We start from the raw sequence: 19803 nt of genomic DNA on the forward strand, positions 1-19803 counted from the left end.
ACATCTTGATTTATAGATGAAAAAGTAAGCACAGGAACAATAAGCAAATTGCCTAATATTACATCACAAGTCATCAGTGGGGCTGGGATATGAATTCTTGCTTTCTGACTCCAGAGTCCAAGTCTCTTCAGGAATCACTAGACGTTTCTAATGGGCATCATAATTATGATATCAGCATTTTCTTTTAGAAATTGATGGATCATTTTAAGAAGGGGAAAAATTAGTTAAGTGAATTATCCAAGTGGCCACATTAATACACAAGTAGATTCAAAATCAGATTGGGTCTTCTACCCTCTTTCTAATGTAATTGATACCTCTAAGAGAGAATCGCCTTTACTGGCAGATCTCAATCCTTAGGTAGATTGAAGAATGTGTCATGCCTTGCTGGCACTCCTTGTCAGCATTCCCATAGTCTTACATTGTTATACAGTTTTAGGATTTTAATTTTAGAATTGTCATTACCTTCATAGTACATCATGGACTTAACGGACTCATATATAGCCTTTAAAAGTGTGTGTGTTATCAAAAATAGTCATAGGATGGAGGCGGGAAAGAAGATTTAAAACCAGTTTTTTTGAAAACAGGGTTGAGGACATCAGCAGGAGTCTTTTGAGAATGTAAAAAGTTCCAAATATTAAGTAATATTGTGAGTTTTCTGTAGGTAATTATTACTATAAATCCTTTCTCATAATTCTCAGAACGTTGGAAAGAATTTTATTCATGTCAGTTTATAGAAAGAGTCAAACAGTTTTTATATGTTTAAGGAAACATTGTGTGAGACAAGAAAGCCTTTGTAGAAAGATTAAACAAGGATGTACTATAAACAGGAACAAACATGCACAAACTTTGCAGAAAGATTTATTGGATGAAATGTGATCAGAGCCTTAATCTACAGAAAATGTTTGCATCCCAGTTTGTTTTAAGTAATTGTGAGATACAGATTATTTCCTTTTACTAAGCAAGTTCCTTTCACATTCTCCTTTTTTTTAATCATAATTGGTAACATAACATAGTTCCAAGTGATTTATTTGATAACAGTTGTAAATCAACAAGAAACATTGGAGAAGCCATGCTTTAAATCCATCACTGAGTAATATGTGGCAAGCATTATTTTAATCACAATGCTATATCATTTGTTTGTGTAATAGCACCTGCAGTGATAATATTCTGTCTAGATACAAAATATTTGGATAGATCACTATTTCCCAAAGTGTGTTTCATCTATTACTAGTCTTATTCCACGCTCCATGAAAAAAAACTTCTGTGGTCCCAGTAAGTCTGGGAAGTGCTGTATACCGTATACCCACCTCTTGGTAATTCACTTTAGACTTTAGCATGCAAGAGATCTGAAAAAGTCCTTCAGGTAAGAACTATTTTACTTTGTCTTGCCTAGATTTTCCCCAACATGTTTTACCACTGTTGAAGAATAGGTAGATCCTTGCTTTGTAGGTTCACTGGACTCAAACTCTGTATAATAATGGATTTATTTCTGAGGTTTTGATATTTGCCCTGTAAACTGGAGAATTATTTTAAAGGAATATGAATGATATGCTGCCATCTCTTAAAATCAGTAATAGAAGGAAGAAAATAGCTCACAGCTTTTCAAAGGACACTTGTAGTTTTATTTCCCAAATTCTGCAATCCGTTTTGCATTGTTTTTACACATTTTATCACAATAATAATTAGATTCCTTCTTTTTACTTGAGTGAGGAATCTGAAAGATGTTTCAGCAATGTGTTCTAAGCTATATAAAAACTTCACAATTAAGGTTGAATTTTAACTCGTATTATTATCATTTGGTCATTCAGTATTTTTTTTCCTATATTCTTTAAACAGTTTACTTTTAAGCCTTCAAATTTTAAATTCTTCCATGATATTACTGGGTGTATTCTTTTAGGGAGTTTATATTTCTTTGTCAGTGGCTGCACATTAATTTCTGTAGCATATTTCAGATATGACTTCTTCGGTTTATCTGTATCCTTGGTTTTATGCTACTGAGAAACTATGATTCGAAATATCTAGAACACTGAGTGGTGCCATAACGATATGAATCTATTTTTTCCTTCTAATTCACCATAATTTCTTCTTTGGTCTCTAATATCATTTCCTGTTGCTTTTTAAAACTTAATTGCTATTTAAATTTGGCACGAAGGGAATTTATTGGATGTAATAATACCATTTTACTGCAGTCATTACTGATGATCAACTTATTTAAATTTTTCTCATTTCTTATTCCTCTTTCTTCTTGATGCTCTACACATATCACTTTCATAATGAAGTGCCATTGGCTTTATTGACTTTATTTGGGTCATTCTTGTTGAACTACTCTAGAATTGCTTAAGTCTTTTAAAGCAGCTAGTTTAGTATATTGTTTAGATTCTAAGGTTTAAGTTTATACATGTGTCTTTTCCTTTGTACCCAAAGTAATGTTGTTCCTAACCATTAGCTAGTTAATGGATTTGTTTCTCATCCTATCCTGTAAACATTAAATCTATAAACAACTACTAGTATTCCTAAAACAAATCAAGATTGCTCTTTCATCTTCTTGCTAGGGTAGCAAAACTAGGTAATTGTTTAAAATTTTTATTTTAGGGAAAAAGTATGTTGGCTCAGAAGTAACAAAACTGTGTTTCTTAGTTGTTATTCTGACACTGACTCATTGTATGATAATGTAAATTATCTGAAATTTCTAGAACTCAATTTTTTCTATAGTTTACTTATCTCACATAGGCATGCATAGGATTAAAGCAGTGGTGTTCTGGACATAAAGCAAACTGCAAAGGAAAGTAAAAGTCATCTTCAGAAGGATCCCATAAAGTCTATCGAAGATAACTTACCCCAGTATTAATAATCTCCTTCTTCAGTAATGTATTTCAATTGCGTGATTAGATAAGAAGAGAGAAACAAAAGACAATGACTTTTAATATTCATCCTATCTAGAGCTAAATGCAAATCAGATGGGGAACCATGCTATAATTTTTAAAACGAACACCTGAGAATCAAGAGATTTGGCTTCTGGTCAAGCTCTGTCATTAAAACCTTGATGTTGGATAAATGATTTAACTTCCATTGGTCTTGGTGTCCTTACCTATAAAATGAGACGTAATTTGACAGATTGGTGTCTGTATTAGCCAGTGTTCTCCAGAGAAACAGAACCCATAAAATGTGAGTGTGTGTGTAGATTTATTATAAAGAGTTGGCTCATGCAATTATAGAGGCTGAGAAGGCTGGCAGGCTAGAGACCCAGGGGAGCCAATGCTCCAGTTTGAGTCTGAAGGCTGTCTGCTGTAGAACCAGGAAGAGCTGATGTTGCAGAAGTTCAAAGGCAGTCTGCTGGAGAATTCTCTGCTGCCCTGGGGAAGGTCAATCTTTTTTGTTTTATTCAGGCCTGCAACTGATTGGATGAGTTCCCCCCCCACATACTATGGAGGGTGATCTGCTTTACTCAAAGCCCACCAATTTGTATGTTTATTTCTCCAAAAACACCCTAACAGAAACACCCAGAATAATGTTTGACCAAATGTCTAGGCACTTTGTAGCCTGGTCAGCACATAAAACTAATCATCACAGTACCTAAAGAACTTTGAATTCTAATATTCTATAATTTTTAGCTATCACAGGAACAGTCATGTCTTGGTTGCATGAGATATAGTTCATAGGTCAGTGTCAGTAACTGTCTCAGGCAAGTCTTAAGTACAGACATGCATTTATTCATCCTGCAAGTCTTTATTGGGCACTTTCTATGTGCGAGACACTGTGCTAGGTAAAGAATTTGAATTTTATTCTAAGGGCAATGGGAAGCTATTGAAAGATTTTAAGCTGGGGTGTCTGACTTTCATTAAAAATGATAATTTTGGCTGTGGTGTGGAAAATGGCTTTCAGTAAGGCAAGTATAGATATCAGTAAGGATATCAATGAGGGGGTGTGTATCAGGCAAAAACTTACCTGTGGGTTGGGTAAGATTGGGTTGGTGCTGATAAAGGTGGAGAGTTGATTGCCTATGGGAAAGTTTTAAGATATATCATCAACAGTTATCAGAAACTCATTGTCTAAAAGCAAGGTTCTAGAGTGTCCAGCATGCACAATCCTTGACTTTTTTCTTATTCTCATGCAAGTAATACATACTACTACCCGCTTTTTCATCACAAATAAATTGAGTTTAAGAAATCATTATAAAGCACTCTCCACATACTTTTAAAGGAATCAGTATAAAATGGTAAGACATTAACACTTGACCCATCCTTTCAGAGTTGTGAATCTTGAACTATTAATAATTCAGTTGTAAGAAATGGGAAAGGCCTCAAAAGACGGTGATCTCCTTAGATAGAAGTAGCCTATTCTAAGTCTGCTGTGGGACAAACACAGAAGGATGTTGGTCGCAAGATGCTTCACACCCAGCTTCAGCAGAAGAATATCAGATCTATGGGCAGACTTCATAAGCTCCATAAGACGTGGAAGGGTCTGGCAGTAGCATGGCAAGATAGCCTTTCTTGATCTGATGACAGCTCATATTTCTAATTCCACCTCATGTTGGTGGCAGTCTGTCCACACACAGTGAGCAGTACAGACCATCTTGTGCCATGTTATCTTTTTAACTACTTTTTCCTCTTCCTGGCCTTGCTCTCTCTGGTCTGTCCAGAAAGTTTCTACTACTTATCCCTGAACACCTTGAATTTTTTCTGCAACTTCCTCTTTCCTTCCAACCAGAATTAGTTACTCCTTCTTCTGTAACATTATCACTTACTATTTTATAGTGTGATACATTTATCGATTTGTTTCCCTCAGTAGACTGTGATGACATAGGGACAGAAAACATATTGATCTTAGTGTCTTTATGAACCCATAAAGCTCATACAAACATTTATTGAGCACATACTAAGTACCAGTGTTAGGTTTGCAAATTATTTACTCTATAAACTCTAGGAAGGTAGGGACCATATTTTTTGAATGAGAAAAATAATAAGGTTTTCACATATTAATGATATAACTACTCTGAATGTGTTTTCCTCAAATTTTTATTGTTTTGAAATTGTATCATTAGACTAAATTCTTAAACTTAGTGCTTTCTGGCTGAAATAGAGTTTCACATTTAGTGGCTAAAGGTGATCTTGTATTTTTGTCAATCTTTCTGTAGACATTTGGTAGTTTTATATTATTCTTTGTGTTCCAAGGAGGAGGGATCTAAACACCTTTCTTTCTTTTTTCCAGGGACAATAATTTTGACTATTTGGAGTTTCGCCTTTGGATTGGCCTGTGGTCCGCCTTCCTGTGTCTCATTTTGGTGGCCACTGATGCCAGCTTCTTGGTTCAATACTTCACACGTTTCACGGAGGAGGGCTTTTCTTCTCTGATTAGCTTCATCTTTATCTATGATGCTTTCAAGAAGATGATCAAGCTTGCAGATTACTACCCCATCAACTCCAACTTCAAAGTGGGCTACAACACTCTCTTTTCCTGTGCCTGTGTGCCACCTGACCCAGGTGAGGGCATCACACTTTGTGTTTATGCTTGCTTTGTATTTGGAGGAAGGTGTAGGCTCCTTGCTTGCATATTTTCAGCATGCTGTCATGGTCCTCAGGAATTAGTCTTGTTTTTTGTCTGAAAAACTGTGCTACTGAATTTGACGTCTCATTGCCTGAGGTATTTTAGCTGCATGATTCAACCAGAAAGGAGACCAGGAGCTCTGGAATGTGAAAATAACCAACTCAATATTTTGAAATTAACTCAAACTGTGGGATTTGCAAGGAATTTATGTGTACATTATTCTTGATTTTATAAGTGGGGAGACCTGGATACATGTATTAACAGATATAAATATGTGACAAACTTACCCTCTGCTGCTTCTTTATTGGTGTAGGAATCTCTTCCTTTAAGTAAACTTTTAATACATGATTTTAAGCTTATAGAAGAAAAAGATACTAACCCACTTCAGACAATTTGAAGCATTAAATTAAGAAAAAAGAAATTCAGATTGGAATTGCCTAGCGGTAGAATTTTATAGTTTATCTCTGCTAGACAAATAAGAAAAGAAAGGAAGAGGGAAGAAGAAATGAAAGAAGGAATGTGATGTTCTAGGAGTAGATTTATATTCTAGAGTCCAGAAGGACATAAAAACAAAAGTAATTCCTGGAAAGGAATGTGATTCTCTATATCTTAGCCCTTTAAAATCTATCATACCAAACATGAGTTGATATCGTAAGTTTTTCACAAAAAAAAAAAAAAAATGTTCAGCTTGGTCTTTGGAATTCTTTGCTGGAGTAATTCCATGATAAAATTCCATTTTATAATATGAAAGGCATTTCAAAAAAGGATTTACTCTGAGGGAAGTTGTTTTAGATCTTCTCTCGTATAAAAAGGAATAAGGACTGGGTGCAGTGTCTCTTGCCTATAATTTTGAAATTAACTCAAACTGCAGTATTTGCAAGGAATTAATGTCTATATTATTCTTTGTACAGCACTTTGAGAGGCTGAGGCAGGTGGATTGCTTGAGCCCAGGAGTTTGAGACCAGTCCGGGCAACATTATGAAACTCTGTCCCTACAAAAAATAGAAAAATCAGCCGGGTGTGCTGGCACATACCTGTAGCTACTCAAGTGGCTGAAGGGGTAGCAAGATTCTGTCAAAAAAAAAAAAAAAGAAACAGAAAAAGGGATAGGCATTTGTGTCAGACAATTAAATGTTAGTAGCACTGGTGATCCTAGGTCATGCAATTAGCTACAGGTCTGTGTCCCTTAAAATAAAAATTGATATACAGTCCATACATTTTACTGAGGTCTTTTAGTACCAGAAGTATAGCAGTGTTCAAAAGGCTGGGACACAAATGTGGGGCACATTCATGCAGTATCCACTGTGATTTATAGATTCTGAGGAAAAAGCTCTTAATGTTTACCGTAAAACTAACATGGTTATAGACTAGAATGCAGAATGCTTACGAATTTAAAAAATAAGCAAGATACTACAAATTATTTTTATGCTTGTGGCATGCCGTTTCAGATTGTTCCTAGATATTTTGGTATGCAACTCATTCTTCTCTGCCACATTGGTGGAGAAGTCTTAGAAGACCGATATGTGTCTTGAATTGAGAGAAAAGAGAACACTACTTCCCTCACAATGAGGCAGTCAGTAACACTGATGACAAGCTAGGGCCTTGTTGGGCTTTGCACTCATGGATTCTTTTTGTGTTAAGAAAAATCGGCACACATTAAAATAAAACCCATATTTAAAGCAATGCAGAAAGATATACAAAGTAGAAATTTAAAGATTCAGACTAACAAGAATGCCATATAGTTACAAAAGCTAACTACTGTTCAGCTGTATACTGATTTGAAATATTTGATAATTTAAGAAGTACTTGGAAACAAGCACAATATATATCACTCCACCCTTGATATATATTATTATTAGAATCAATTAAATGTGCTCCCCAGAGAAACACAGATGTTACTGTCACTCAACTATATGGAGCTCTTCCTAGGAGAGAAGGGGGATAAAACTCCCAATAACCATACAACCTGGACTTTCAGGGAAGTCCAGGTATTCAAAATATTGGCTTTATAAACATTTAATTGTGAGATTTTTCAGCCTTGTCTTACATGTATTAATTTATATATAAATATATGTATACGTTTATTTATGACTTCTTAGACAGGTTTGAGTAATCATACACTAAGATTTTCTAAAGGAAAAAAAGTACTTTGAGGTATTCATGAAGCCAGATGAGGGCTTTATCAGCACACCTGTCACACAGAAAAAACCCATTTAATGTCAACCCCATACCTACCTGAGGCGAATGGAAACTTGTGTTGGTTGTTTTATTATTTGGATGTTAGAGAAGGTAACATGAAACTAAGGAAGACATATCTAAATGTGTTCAAATTATAAAAAGTACTATGGTTTTACATGTAATCCTCCTTCCAAGAAGGATCTTTGTTTTTTTTGAAAAAGTGGCATTAAGGGTGGAATCTATATACTTGCATGGCAAGTGCTGGCATCAGTGGTGATAGCTTTTCCTTTGTCCAGTTTTTCCCAGGTTGTGTAAAAAGTCAGTGCTGAATAACTAGGAAGTTGTCCAGAAGGACTCTGGCAATTCCTGCTACCTCTAGTTGGTACCAATAAAGTAGTGTCACAAGGCTTTTAAGTTAGAAGATCCTATATTCAAGTCCTGGTTTGGCTAAGGCCAAATGTGTGACTTTTAGCAAGTACCTTTTCCCAAGGTAGCTTAGCCCCACCTTCCTAATCTGTAAACTAAGGTTAATAATAGTACCTACCTTATAGATTTATTTTGAAGGAAAAAGAAGAGCTATTACAGATAAAATTCTTATGACAGTTTCTAATACGTAATAAGTAATCAACTATTAGCTGCCATTATTATTGCTATTACTGATCCTTAAAATTTAGGGTTAGTATTTAGCCTTGAAGTGTAAGTAATAGAATAAACAGACCTGTCTTTGTCATCCTTCCTTCTAGGCATACATTGTTGGGCAGTTGGCCCATTTTGTGACAAGAGTGTTGGTTGTACCTCTTATTGGTACTCATGAAAGATATATATGTGAATGTGAAGAATTATTTGAAACTATGGAGATGAAATCTGTTTGTGGTTTGGAAAAAGGCAATGGATAGTTATTTGCATTTTCATGATAATTTCATATTTAACAAAACCCCATCAGATTAATGATTGTGTATCTCCCCCATAACCTTAGTACTTTTTGACAATGTTAATACTTCTCCATAACCTTACTGCTTTTTGGTAGCAAACTGAATAGATTCATCATAAATTTAGTATTTCTTGATATCAAACTGAAAGATGATAGTGAGAGAATAATACAGTTGCATATACAGCTCAAGTAAGTATTCTAAAAATAACAAAAGACTGGCCTTTCATCACAACATGCACTCTTAGTAAAATAATTCAATGAGTCAATAATATTTAAACTGGCATGTGACTTGTTTTTCAACACTGGGACAGTATGTAACAGTGAACCAGCAATTGCACAGATGGAGTCGTGATCCTGCAAACTGAGAAATGATTTTACAGGAATGGAAATAGGGGCCACTAATTACTAAAGAAACCTCTCTTCATGGCCACAATATATTGTGGCTTTTTTGTATGTGTGTGCTTTGTCAAGGCAACACTTCCTTTTCTCTTTTTTTTTCTTTTTACTTCTCACTTGCTTCCAGAAAGCCTAATCATTTCCTAATTTTTCTTTTCTAAATGCACTTTTTTCTCCATTCATTTTACTCCCAACTACTGCTTGGTAACCCAAGTCATGCACATAGGTTTACTGAGCAACTAAGGAAGCTCAGTTGCAAGTACTAGTAGGAAAATCAGTCAGAAAGTTTGACATATGTGAGTGGATACATGCCATACATGGGTGGTTTTTGTGCTAAGATTTGCTTTTCTTAGAAATGGGATAGCTATTAATTAGTAGAGGAAATGGATGTTAAATTTTCCACTGTACTTCGACGATTACAAAGCAGAGTGTGTAAGAAAAAAGATAATTTAGTTCAAAAGCCAAAAGCGAGAACTAAAAAATATCCAGTTGAAGAATAATACACAATATCTAATTTGATCACCAACATCCCAATTTAGAAATGTTAATGTGATAAAGTATAAATACTGTGTGCGTTAGAGTAAACAAAACTGAGTTTAAATTTCGTTGTTACCCTAAACTAGGCTGATTACTTAATGTCTTTGTTTGATAATCTCTGAACTGGGTTAGTAACTGTGCGTATTCTTAGAGGTTACTTTATATAAAGGTTAAATGAGATAGTATACGTAAAATTGTTTGGCACCTAACGGACATTGAGTAAAAATTTGTTTTTTTTCGTCTCACTATCCTACAAAAGATGCCCCAGTGAGTTTAATCTTATAATAGTTGTATTCTTTAAAGATTTCAAACATTTAATTTTCCCATACATTTTCCTAGGGAAAGATACTAACAAGGCTTCTACTGCAAGTCGGCCTTCTCCCCAAAAATTAACAACCAGTGTGCTGTTACAGACAAATATGAAACATTTAAACTATATTTACAAAAAAAATGTTAAGGCTTCAGTGCATTGTAGTTAGAGTAATTAATACTATTCCATTGAATCTCGAGACTACAAAAGTGTTGTATACTATACATAGTCATTAAGAAAAAGACTTTAAAGTCCTAGAGGTGAGGTGTTCAGTTCTTCTAAGAGGAATCTCTTTAATTTATTCAAAAACGTAAATACTAGAATTTTGGAAATAGGGAACAGAACATGGGCATCCCCCCAACTCTCACTTGTTCTCTCTTCTATTCTCTGTGCTTTTAAAATTCTCATTCATTGATCAACAAACATTTTCTGAGGGCCTGTTTCCCTGCTTTTTAAGAATTGTGCAGAAAATTTTTGCAATCTATCCATCTGACGAGGGCTAATATCCAGAATCTACAAGAAAAAAAAAATAACCCCATCAAAAAGTAGGCAAAGGATGTGAACAGACACTTCTTGAAAGAAATGTATGCTGCCAAAAAACATGAAAAAAAGCTCATTATTGCTGGTCATTAGGGAAATGCAAATCAAAACCACAATGAGATACCATTTCAGGCCAGTTAGAATGGCGATCATTAAAAAGTGAGGAAATAGATGCTGGAGAGGATGTGGAGGAATAGGAATGCTTTTGCAGTGTTGGTGGGAGCGTAAATTAGTTCAGCCATTGTGGAAGACAGTGTGGCGATTCCTCAAGGATCTAGAACTAGAAATACCATTTGAGCCAGCAATCCCATTACTGGGTATATACCGGAAGGATTATAAATCGTTCTATAAAGACACATGCACACGTATGCTTATTGCAGCACTATTCACAATAGCAAAGACTTGGAACCAACCCAAATGCCCATCAATGGTAGACTGAATAAAGAAAATGTGGCACATATATACCACGGAATACTATGCAGCCATAAAAAAGAATGAGTTCATGTCCTTTGCAGGGACATGGATGAAGCCGGAAACCATTATTCTCAGCAAACTAACACAGGAATAGAAAACCAAACACCACATGTTCTCTCTCATAAGTGGGAGTTGAACAATGAGAACATATGGGCACAGGAGGGGAACGTCACACACCGGGGCCTGTCAGGGGGTTGGGGGGAAGGGGAGGGATAGCATTAGGAGAAATACCTAATAATGAGTTGATGGGTGCAGCAGACCACCATGGCACATGTATACGTGTGTAACAAACCTGCACATTCTGCACAGGTATCCCAGAATTTAAAGTATAATATTAAAAAAAAGAATTGTGCTACTTGCAGTGAAGTAGGATACACACACATACACACATATATTATAAAATGTATTGTTTTTTTAAATAGTGTTAATTGCTTTTTGAATGAACAAAAATGAGAGTTTCATTTAATCCAAACTTTAGAAATACATTTCTACTCTAATACCTCTGTTCATTTGCCTAATGTGTAAATCTTGCAGTGAGTATATACTCGAGGCACGTTAGTATTTTGAAAAGGGTCAAAGAAAATTTTCTGACCAGGTGTCAGTTTTACATCCTGAGGGAAAAGAAACTGCTAGAAATAATGAACTATAAAAGTAAGAAAAATAGCCTCAAAGGGACAGACACTATATTGTTAACAAAAGGGATATATTTTATTGATTTATTGTTGACTGTTCCAGGAGAACATGCTTAATAATAGATGCATGAGTAAGGTGAGTAAATTCTTTCTCAGGAACCAAGTGCATCCCTGTGTATATTATCTTCAAGTAAAAGTTGGCTTTTTTCCTGGTATGAAACTGTTAGACCAAGCCTAGTGACGAGAAGTAGCCATGGCTTCCATTTCCATACCTTTTTGTCATTCACAGCATAAGGAGGCTTCTAGATGCTCTAAAATAGTTGTCACTAGAGTTTCAACATCATTTGTTTCTACATAATTTTTCTAATATATTAATAAGCGTTGTGCACCAATATGTTATAACCATTGAAAAGAACTGCTGGATTGCATCCCCTGTGTTCCCATATTATAGTCAATATGTGTTTTATAATTAGAAAGCCCATTAAGAGAAAATTAGAAAATAAAAGATCATCCTAACTTACCTTCCATGAACTATATACATAATATATGTGATTTTATTTTTATTGTGTGCCATTCCCTCTTTATGAAGTAGGTTTAAATAATAAACTAATGGTAAAACAAGGAAGTACAAGTTCTGCTGCTGTAGCATCCCTCAGGCTTGCATTTGTGAGAATCCTTTACCGGCACAGTTGACATTTTATCATCTATGGTAATAGTGTTTTGGAAGAGACCCATCATTTTGTTTTCTTTTCATGTCTTAACCTATGTTTCAGCAGTTTCTGCATAATGCTTGCAGGAATCAGAAAATGGGATTGTCATCAGACCTGGAAAATTCTCTGTTTTGGGTTTATATAAAAGCAGATTTGTAAAAGTTTCCCCACAGTAATGTCTATAACACATCTCCAAAATGTAATGATGGGTGGGTATGAGAGAGAAGTTTTTGTGAAATTGGTGACAAAATATACCTATCTTTTTTTTCTTTTTTTGGTGGGGTCTTGCTCTGTCACCCAAACTGGAATGCAGTGGCACGATCATAGCTCAGTGCAACTTTAAACTGCTGGGCTCAAATGATCCTCCCACCTCAGCCTCCTTTGTAGCTAGGACTACAGGTGCATGCCACCATGCAGCTTAAATATATTCATCTTAATATCTCCACAGTAGCTCAGCTCTTTAACTTCCAGCACAACATCGTAGGTGAACTTGTGAATAGTGCCTGTAGATTAAAGAATATACAACTTGAACTTGCCTAGTTGTGGTGAAAATCTCAAGCATTAAGGCTTGCTGAAGATACTTGGGAAAACTAAAAGGATAATAAGAAAAAAACAAAGAAAAACTTACTGCTGATTTTATCTGTTTTAAGACTTAAGACTGAGATAGTGGCAAATAATTTCTCTATAAGCTACTTCTCCCAGTTTTCCTAATTTATTTTGTCTTCCCTTAAAAGCCATTTTTACCTTTTGTTGCCTTTATTGACCTAGGAATTAAAAGCATACATGTTTGACTTAATCAAAAGGTACAGTGTGCTCAAGTTATCCAGAATCCTTAAATAAATCTGACATGACCGTGTGGCAGAGCTTATTTAATTTTATCCTTTATCTATTTTCTAGTTACTTAATTGCCTTAAGATGTTTCTTAAATGTAACAGAATAAAACTTTAGAGTTGTATTATCATGGAAAATAGTCTTAAAGTTTTTCTTGTTCACATCAGGTTAATTAGTGCCATATTATTATAACCCTAAGAAGCCATGTTGGGGGCACAGGTTCAGATTAGACTAATATTTATTAAGTACCATCCAAGTGCCAGACATTTTACTAGGGGATTTTAATCAACTATATCTTAATAACATTATGTATGTATATTTAACCATCGCATAAATCTTGAGAGATAGCTGGCATTCATTCCAGGGACAAGGTCTGCTTTCTGCAGGTCACAGCTAGGAGTAATCTTAGCTGCCATTTATTTAGATCTATCCTGATACTGGACACTGTGTTTACAATTTTGCCTACATTGTGTTATTTAATCTGCACAGTAACCTTATGAGGTAGTTGGTTTCAAATCCAGTTTTACAAATGAGGGACATGTGGTCAAGAGGTGGGAAGTAACTCCTCAAGATTATGCGGTGAGGGAGCTTAAGGGTACTGTGCTCAGAAGTTGCTGGGTCTAGAATTCAAGCCCAATCCTGGTACTCCCTTCTCCACATTGTATTAGGTTATACATAAAAGCAGACAGCTATGGCCTTAGTGACCAATTGTTGCTTACACTTGACCTCACAGTCTCACGTGAGTTCGTACCTGTTCCTTATGGTACAGTTCCTGCTAATGTGTACAGCAGAGGAGCCTTGGGGTAGTTCCTGAGGCCGGGTCACTAGAAGATAAAGAGGGACAACCTTTAACAGTGCAATAGATATTCCCCTATGCAAGAGGTATGCCAACACTGACATGTGGATGTCACCTCCTTTTTTCTCTCACAGCTCCCACAACTGCAGCCATGCTTGATCCCCTTGTTCTTTCTCTAAATCTCTCATTAAACATAAAGAAGAAGTCAGCTTAAATGCCTAGTGTTCCATTATTGGAATGCTAAGCTGGTGGGAGTTATTTATATCCTACTGCTCAAGGTCATCGCCGAGGTCTGATTTTTCACACACAAAATAATTTTGGTATAAATAGGCTAAGAAGGAAAAGCCACAGATACATTTTAAAAGGTCTCTCACTTAGAATATTCATTCCCTCATTCCGGAAAATCAGCTAAAATCTGATACATGGGAAGGAGAAATGAGATATGAAAATCCAAGTATGGAAAACGATCAACCTGTGGAAGCTCCCTGAAAGCCAGTATGAAACAGAGATTGTCCCAGTGATAATTGGCTAAATCTAAATTAGCCAGATTCCCAGGGCAAAGGGTTTCTTTGCCTCATGAGCCAGGATGCTGAGCAAATGGGAGAGACAGTGTGGAGTATTTTAGTTTTCCCATTTGACTTTTCCAGAATCCTAATTAAGGAGATTGCAGATTCCATATATATGGATCATTCTGCAATTGGTTGCCAAAATATTTGCACCTGGATCCAAATGATAACCAATGGTTCTTGTAGACCAAGCTTCCAATTGGGATTGATCATCTTCTTTTCTGTGAGCCTAAAGAAATTTACTTTTAATCTTGTTTATGGAGTCTAACATACCCTGCCAGTATGCATTTATGAAAGTGCTTTTTAAATGTATTTATTTTCAAGTCTTTCTTCTGAAGCAGATGCTTATTAAAATAAGTAGGGAACGTGTTATATACTTTTTACTCTCCTTTTGATGCTGGTCTTTTAGGATTTTGAGAGCCAATGTGCTTTAATAGCTTGTCTTAGGGGAAAAAATTGAAATTCTAAAAGGAATTTAAATGAGCAGAATTGATGCTTATCCGAAATTTGAGAGCAGCTACTAACGGTTCAGATTACAATCCTGTTTTACTACACCCCTGGCCTTTATTATCCATCATTCATTTCATGAAGAAAGAGCCTTGACTATCTTTCCTCCTCAGTCTTTACTCCTTGTTTTTATGCAGAAAAGTGTGTTGCAAAAAGACCCTCAAACTCTCGTGACAAGAAGCTGATAAAATTGCATTAAAGAATCTAGCTCAAGAAGGGAAGCTTCTCAACACCATCCAAATAGTATCTGTAATTTCACATATGCTGCTTTTCCTCAAAAGCTCAGACAGATCAGACATTTCAGGTCACAGTTGAGAGTCACATCATCGAACACTGGCAAGTACTATCTCACCTTGAATTCTGTGGCCACATAAATCACCTGATATTGATGGTTAGAAATGCTGCATAGGAGAAGAAAGAATGCTGAAGGAGGTCTTGCTACCAACTCTGCTTCTGATAAACTCTAACCCTGGGGAAGTAACCTGGCATAGTAAGCTTCAGAGTCTCATCCAATATGAAATGGGTATAAAAGTACACCCATATGTGCTCTAGAATGTTTTCAAATGAAGAAATACAATATAAGAAAATGTTCTTTCAGCTTTTTAGAACAACATAGTAATACAAACCTAGATTTTCTTAGTAACTATTTACTAACATCTTCCTTTTGAGAATGGATTCATTTGGCTTTGTTGTTTAGGCCAAACATCATTTAGCCTATTTTTGTTTTTGTTTTTTTAACTTTCATTTAAGTTTGGGGTACATGTGCAGGTTTGTTCCATAGCTATATGTGTGTCATGGGGGATTGTTTTAAAGATTATTTCATCACCCAAGTATTAAGCCAAGTACCCATTAGTTGTTTTTCCTGATCCTCTTCCTCCTCCCACTCTCCACCATCTAATAGGCCCCAGAGTGTGTTGTTCCCCTCTATGTGTCCATGTGCTCTCATTATTTAGCTCTCGTTCATAAGTGAGAACAGGGAGTATTTGGTTTTCTGTTCCTGCATTAGTTTGCTAAGGATAATGGCCTCCAGTTCCATCCATGTCCCTGCAAAGGGCATGATCTCATTCCTTTTATGGCTGCATAGTATTCCATGGTGTTATGTACCACCTTTTCTTTATCCAGTCTATCATTGATGGGCAGTTAAGTTTATTCTATGTTTTTGCTGTTAGGAATAGTGCTACAGTGAACATGGGTGTACGTGTGTCTTTATAATAGAACAATTTGTATTCCGTTGGGTATATACCCGGTGATGGGATGACTGGGTCAAATGTTATTTCTCTCTAGGTCTTTGAGGAATCGCCACACTGTCTTCCACAATGATTGAATTAATTTATACTCCCACCAACAGTGTATAAGTGTTCCTTTTTCTCTACAATCTCACCAGCATCTGTTTTTTTGTTTTTGTTTTTGTTTTTTTTGACATTTTAGTAATAGCCATTCTGACTTGTGTGAAGAATATCTCATTGTGGTTTTGATTTGCATTTCTCTAATGATCATTGATGTTGAGCTTTTTTTTTTTCCTATGATTATTGGCTGCATGTATGTCTTCTTTTGAAAAGTGTCTGTTCATGTCCTTAGCCCACTTTTTAATAAGGCTGTTTGTTTTTTTTTTTCTTGTAAATTTGTTTAAGTTCCTTTTAGATACTGGATATTAGGCCTTTGTCAGATGCATAGTTTGCAAAAATATCCTTCCATACTGTACGTTGTTTGTTTACTCTGTTGATAGTTTATTTTGCTGTTCAGAAGCTCTTTAGTTTAATTAAATTCCATTTGTCAATTTTTGCTTTTGTTGCAGTTGCTTTTGGCATCTTTGTCATGAAATCTTTTCCCATGCCTGTGTCCTGAATGGTATTATCTACGTTGTCTTCTAGGGTTTTTATAGTCTTGGGTTTTACATTTAAGTATTTAATCCATCTTGAGTTAATTTTTGTATATTGCATAAGGAAGAGGTCCAGTTTCAATTTTCTGCTTATGATCAGCCAGTTATCCCAGTACTATTTATTGAATAGGGAATCCTTTCCCCCATTGCTTCTTTTTGTCAGGTTTGTTGAAGATCAGATAGTTGTAGATGTGCAGTCTTATTTCTGGATTCTCTATTCTGATCCATAGGTCTGTGTGTCAGTTTTTGTACCAGTACCATTCTGTTTTTGTTACTAGAGCCAGGTAGTATAGTTTGAAGTTGGGTAACATGATGCCTCCAGCCTTGTTCATTTTGGCTATTCGGGCTCTTTTTTGGTTTCATATAAATTTTAAAATAGTTTTTTCTACTTCTGTGAAGAATCTCAATGGTGGTTAAATAGGAATAACATTGAATATATAAATTACTAGGAGCAGTATAGCCATTTTAACAATATTGATTCTTCTTATCCATGAGCATAGGATGTTTTTCCATTGTTTGTGTCATTTCTGTTTTCTTTAGCAGTGGTTTGTGGTTCTCCTTGTAGAGATTGTTCATCTCCCTGGTTAGCTGTATTCCCTAGGCATTTATTCTTTTTTGTGGCAGTTGTGAATGGGAGTTTGTTCCTGATTGTTGTTAATATATAGGAATGCTAGTGATTTTTGCACATTGGTTTTGTATCCTGGGACTTTGCTGAAGTTATTTATCAGCTTAAGAAGCTTTTGGGCTGAGACTGTGGGGTTTTCTAGATATGGGATCATGTTGTCTGCAAACAGGGATAGTTTGACTTCCTCTCTTCCTATTTGAATGCTCTTTATTTCTTTCTCTTGCTTGATTGCCCTGGCCAGGACTTCCAATACTATGTTGAATAGGAGTGGTGAGAGACGGTATCCTTGTCTTGTACAGATTTTCAAGGGGTTTTCAATGCTTCCAGGTTTTGCCCATTCAATATGATGTTGGCTGTGGGTTTGTCATATATGGCTGTTATTATTTTGAAGTATGTTCCTTCAATACTTAGTTTGTTGAGAGTGTTTTTTAACATGAATGGATGTTGAACTTTATCCAAAGCCTTTTCTGCATCTGTTGAGATAATCTCGTATTTTTTTCTTTAGTTCTGCTTATGTGATGAATCACATTTATTGATTTGCATATGTTGAACCAACCTTGCATCCCAGGGATAAAGCCTGCCTGATCATGGTGGATTAGCTTTTTGATGTGCTTCAGCCTATTTTAATTCCCTCTGTGATCTGTAATGAAACAGAGAGAATAAGAACACAGATAATATGCACATGTACTTCCTTTACTGCTGAAATAGAGAAACTCTGGCAACAGCTAGCTTTAGGTTAACAGTTTTACAATCTAAAGTCTTGAAAGATCAGAGTGAATTCCAAAATTGACCAAAAGTAGGGCTCAAGCTAAATATTTTCTCTCTTTTAGTTTGTTTTCCTTGTTGCTTTTTTTCCCCAATTTATCTGCTCTCATTCTCATTTTTAGTCATGAAATGCCCTCTTTTCTAACTTCCTTTATTGACAGTAAACAAATATTTTTGAGTTCCTGTTAAGAGCTACACTGGGTAGGTTTTAGGGAAAAACAGTGAACGAGATAAGCTTCTTCTGTTCCTCCCTTATGGATCTCATATTCTAACATCAGCTATCAAAACCTGCGTGTTTCTTCTTAAAGGTTTATATAGGCAGGACTTGAAGCATGGCAAGCTGAAAAGGCAAGCTAGTGGCTCAGAGGGACTGGAGTAGGGACCAAACAGTAGCTAGCAATTCAGATGTTTAATAAACTGTGGGACCCTAAACAAACAAACAAATAAAAACCCTGATGTGTTGTTTTATATTTCTATATATTAGGAATATGATCTAATAGTTTATTTTATAATATCTAAAGCTTCACAAAATAGGAAAAAGGCTTATCTGATAAAGAAAAAATATTTTACTTATAGAATACTTTTTAAATACTATGTTTTAATTTTCAGACACATAAAATTTTAAAAATGGAACAAAAGTTTTCCAAGAGGAAGGTTGGTTTAATACATTAGGTTATTCTTCAAGTGCCATCTTAAACCTATAAATGATGCCAAATTGTATGAAAATAATTTTTAAAATTAGATTAAATATTCATCTCCATTATATTTACATTATTTAGTACTTTATTTTGTTTTCACACATGTTAAAAAGATAACCGTTCTCATACACTGTCGAAATTTCCCAAAACTATAAATTATTTAAGTCTTAATTAGTAAAGCTTCAATATGGGAGATTTTCCTGTACATTCTGAAGCCAGTGATTAACTTAATCAATTATGAACAGCTCTTGTTCCACTAGACAAAATATATTGAGTACCTTGTAGTATCAGGGAAGTTTCATTTATCTTTTTTTTTGAAACCTGAAACAAATTTTAATACCCTCTCTTTGAATTATTCATCATCATTTCTTATCAGATTAGAGCACAGCAGCTGTGTCCAAAATGTGTCCACAGCAGATGTGTCCAAATCTTTGTTTTATGTACGTGAAAGGTGAACACATTTAAAATAAATAAAAATTCATTGTGCTCTTATGTTGTTATTAAAGACATTTTTACTGCCTAGTCCTGCTTTTAAAAATATCTAATTATGTATTTAAGGTCTTTTTCTGTTTTTGTTTTATAGTATAAAATAATTGTCTTTTGCTTACAGCTAATATCTCAATATCTAATGACACCACACTGGCCCCAGAGTATTCGCCAACTATTTCTTCTACTGACATGGTAAGTGACTTACTATTTTAAAATACCTTCACACTGACTGCATATTGTGTACTTGTTTATAATACCTATAATATATGATGTCTTCTACCATTCAGCAATTCTGGCATCAACACTTATGTAATAATTATTGACAGTGGAGGGATAGGAAAAAAAAAACCACTTTCCTTTGCTCTAGTCAGCACTTTTGGTTTTTTTTTTTTTTT

At 35.3% G+C, this 19803-nt stretch overlaps 1 protein-coding gene across 6 annotated transcripts in view; it reads left to right on the forward strand.

Moving 5' to 3' along the window:
- SLC4A4 (solute carrier family 4 member 4) overlaps positions 1 to 19803 on the forward strand; it is a 494300-nt gene that overhangs the window by 383326 nt on the left and 91171 nt on the right. For all 6 annotated transcript variants that reach the window (XM_031664484.1, XM_031664486.1, XM_031664485.1 and 3 more), the window contains 2 exons: positions 5209 to 5480; positions 19530 to 19600. In XM_031664484.1, coding sequence (XP_031520344.1) covers positions 5209 to 5480; positions 19530 to 19600 — 343 coding nt within the window. The remainder of the gene's footprint in view (positions 1 to 5208; positions 5481 to 19529; positions 19601 to 19803) is intronic.

This window comes from Papio anubis, chromosome 3 (genome assembly GCF_008728515.1).
Source record: "Papio anubis isolate 15944 chromosome 3, Panubis1.0, whole genome shotgun sequence".
Lineage (NCBI taxonomy): Eukaryota > Metazoa > Chordata > Mammalia > Primates > Cercopithecidae > Papio > Papio anubis.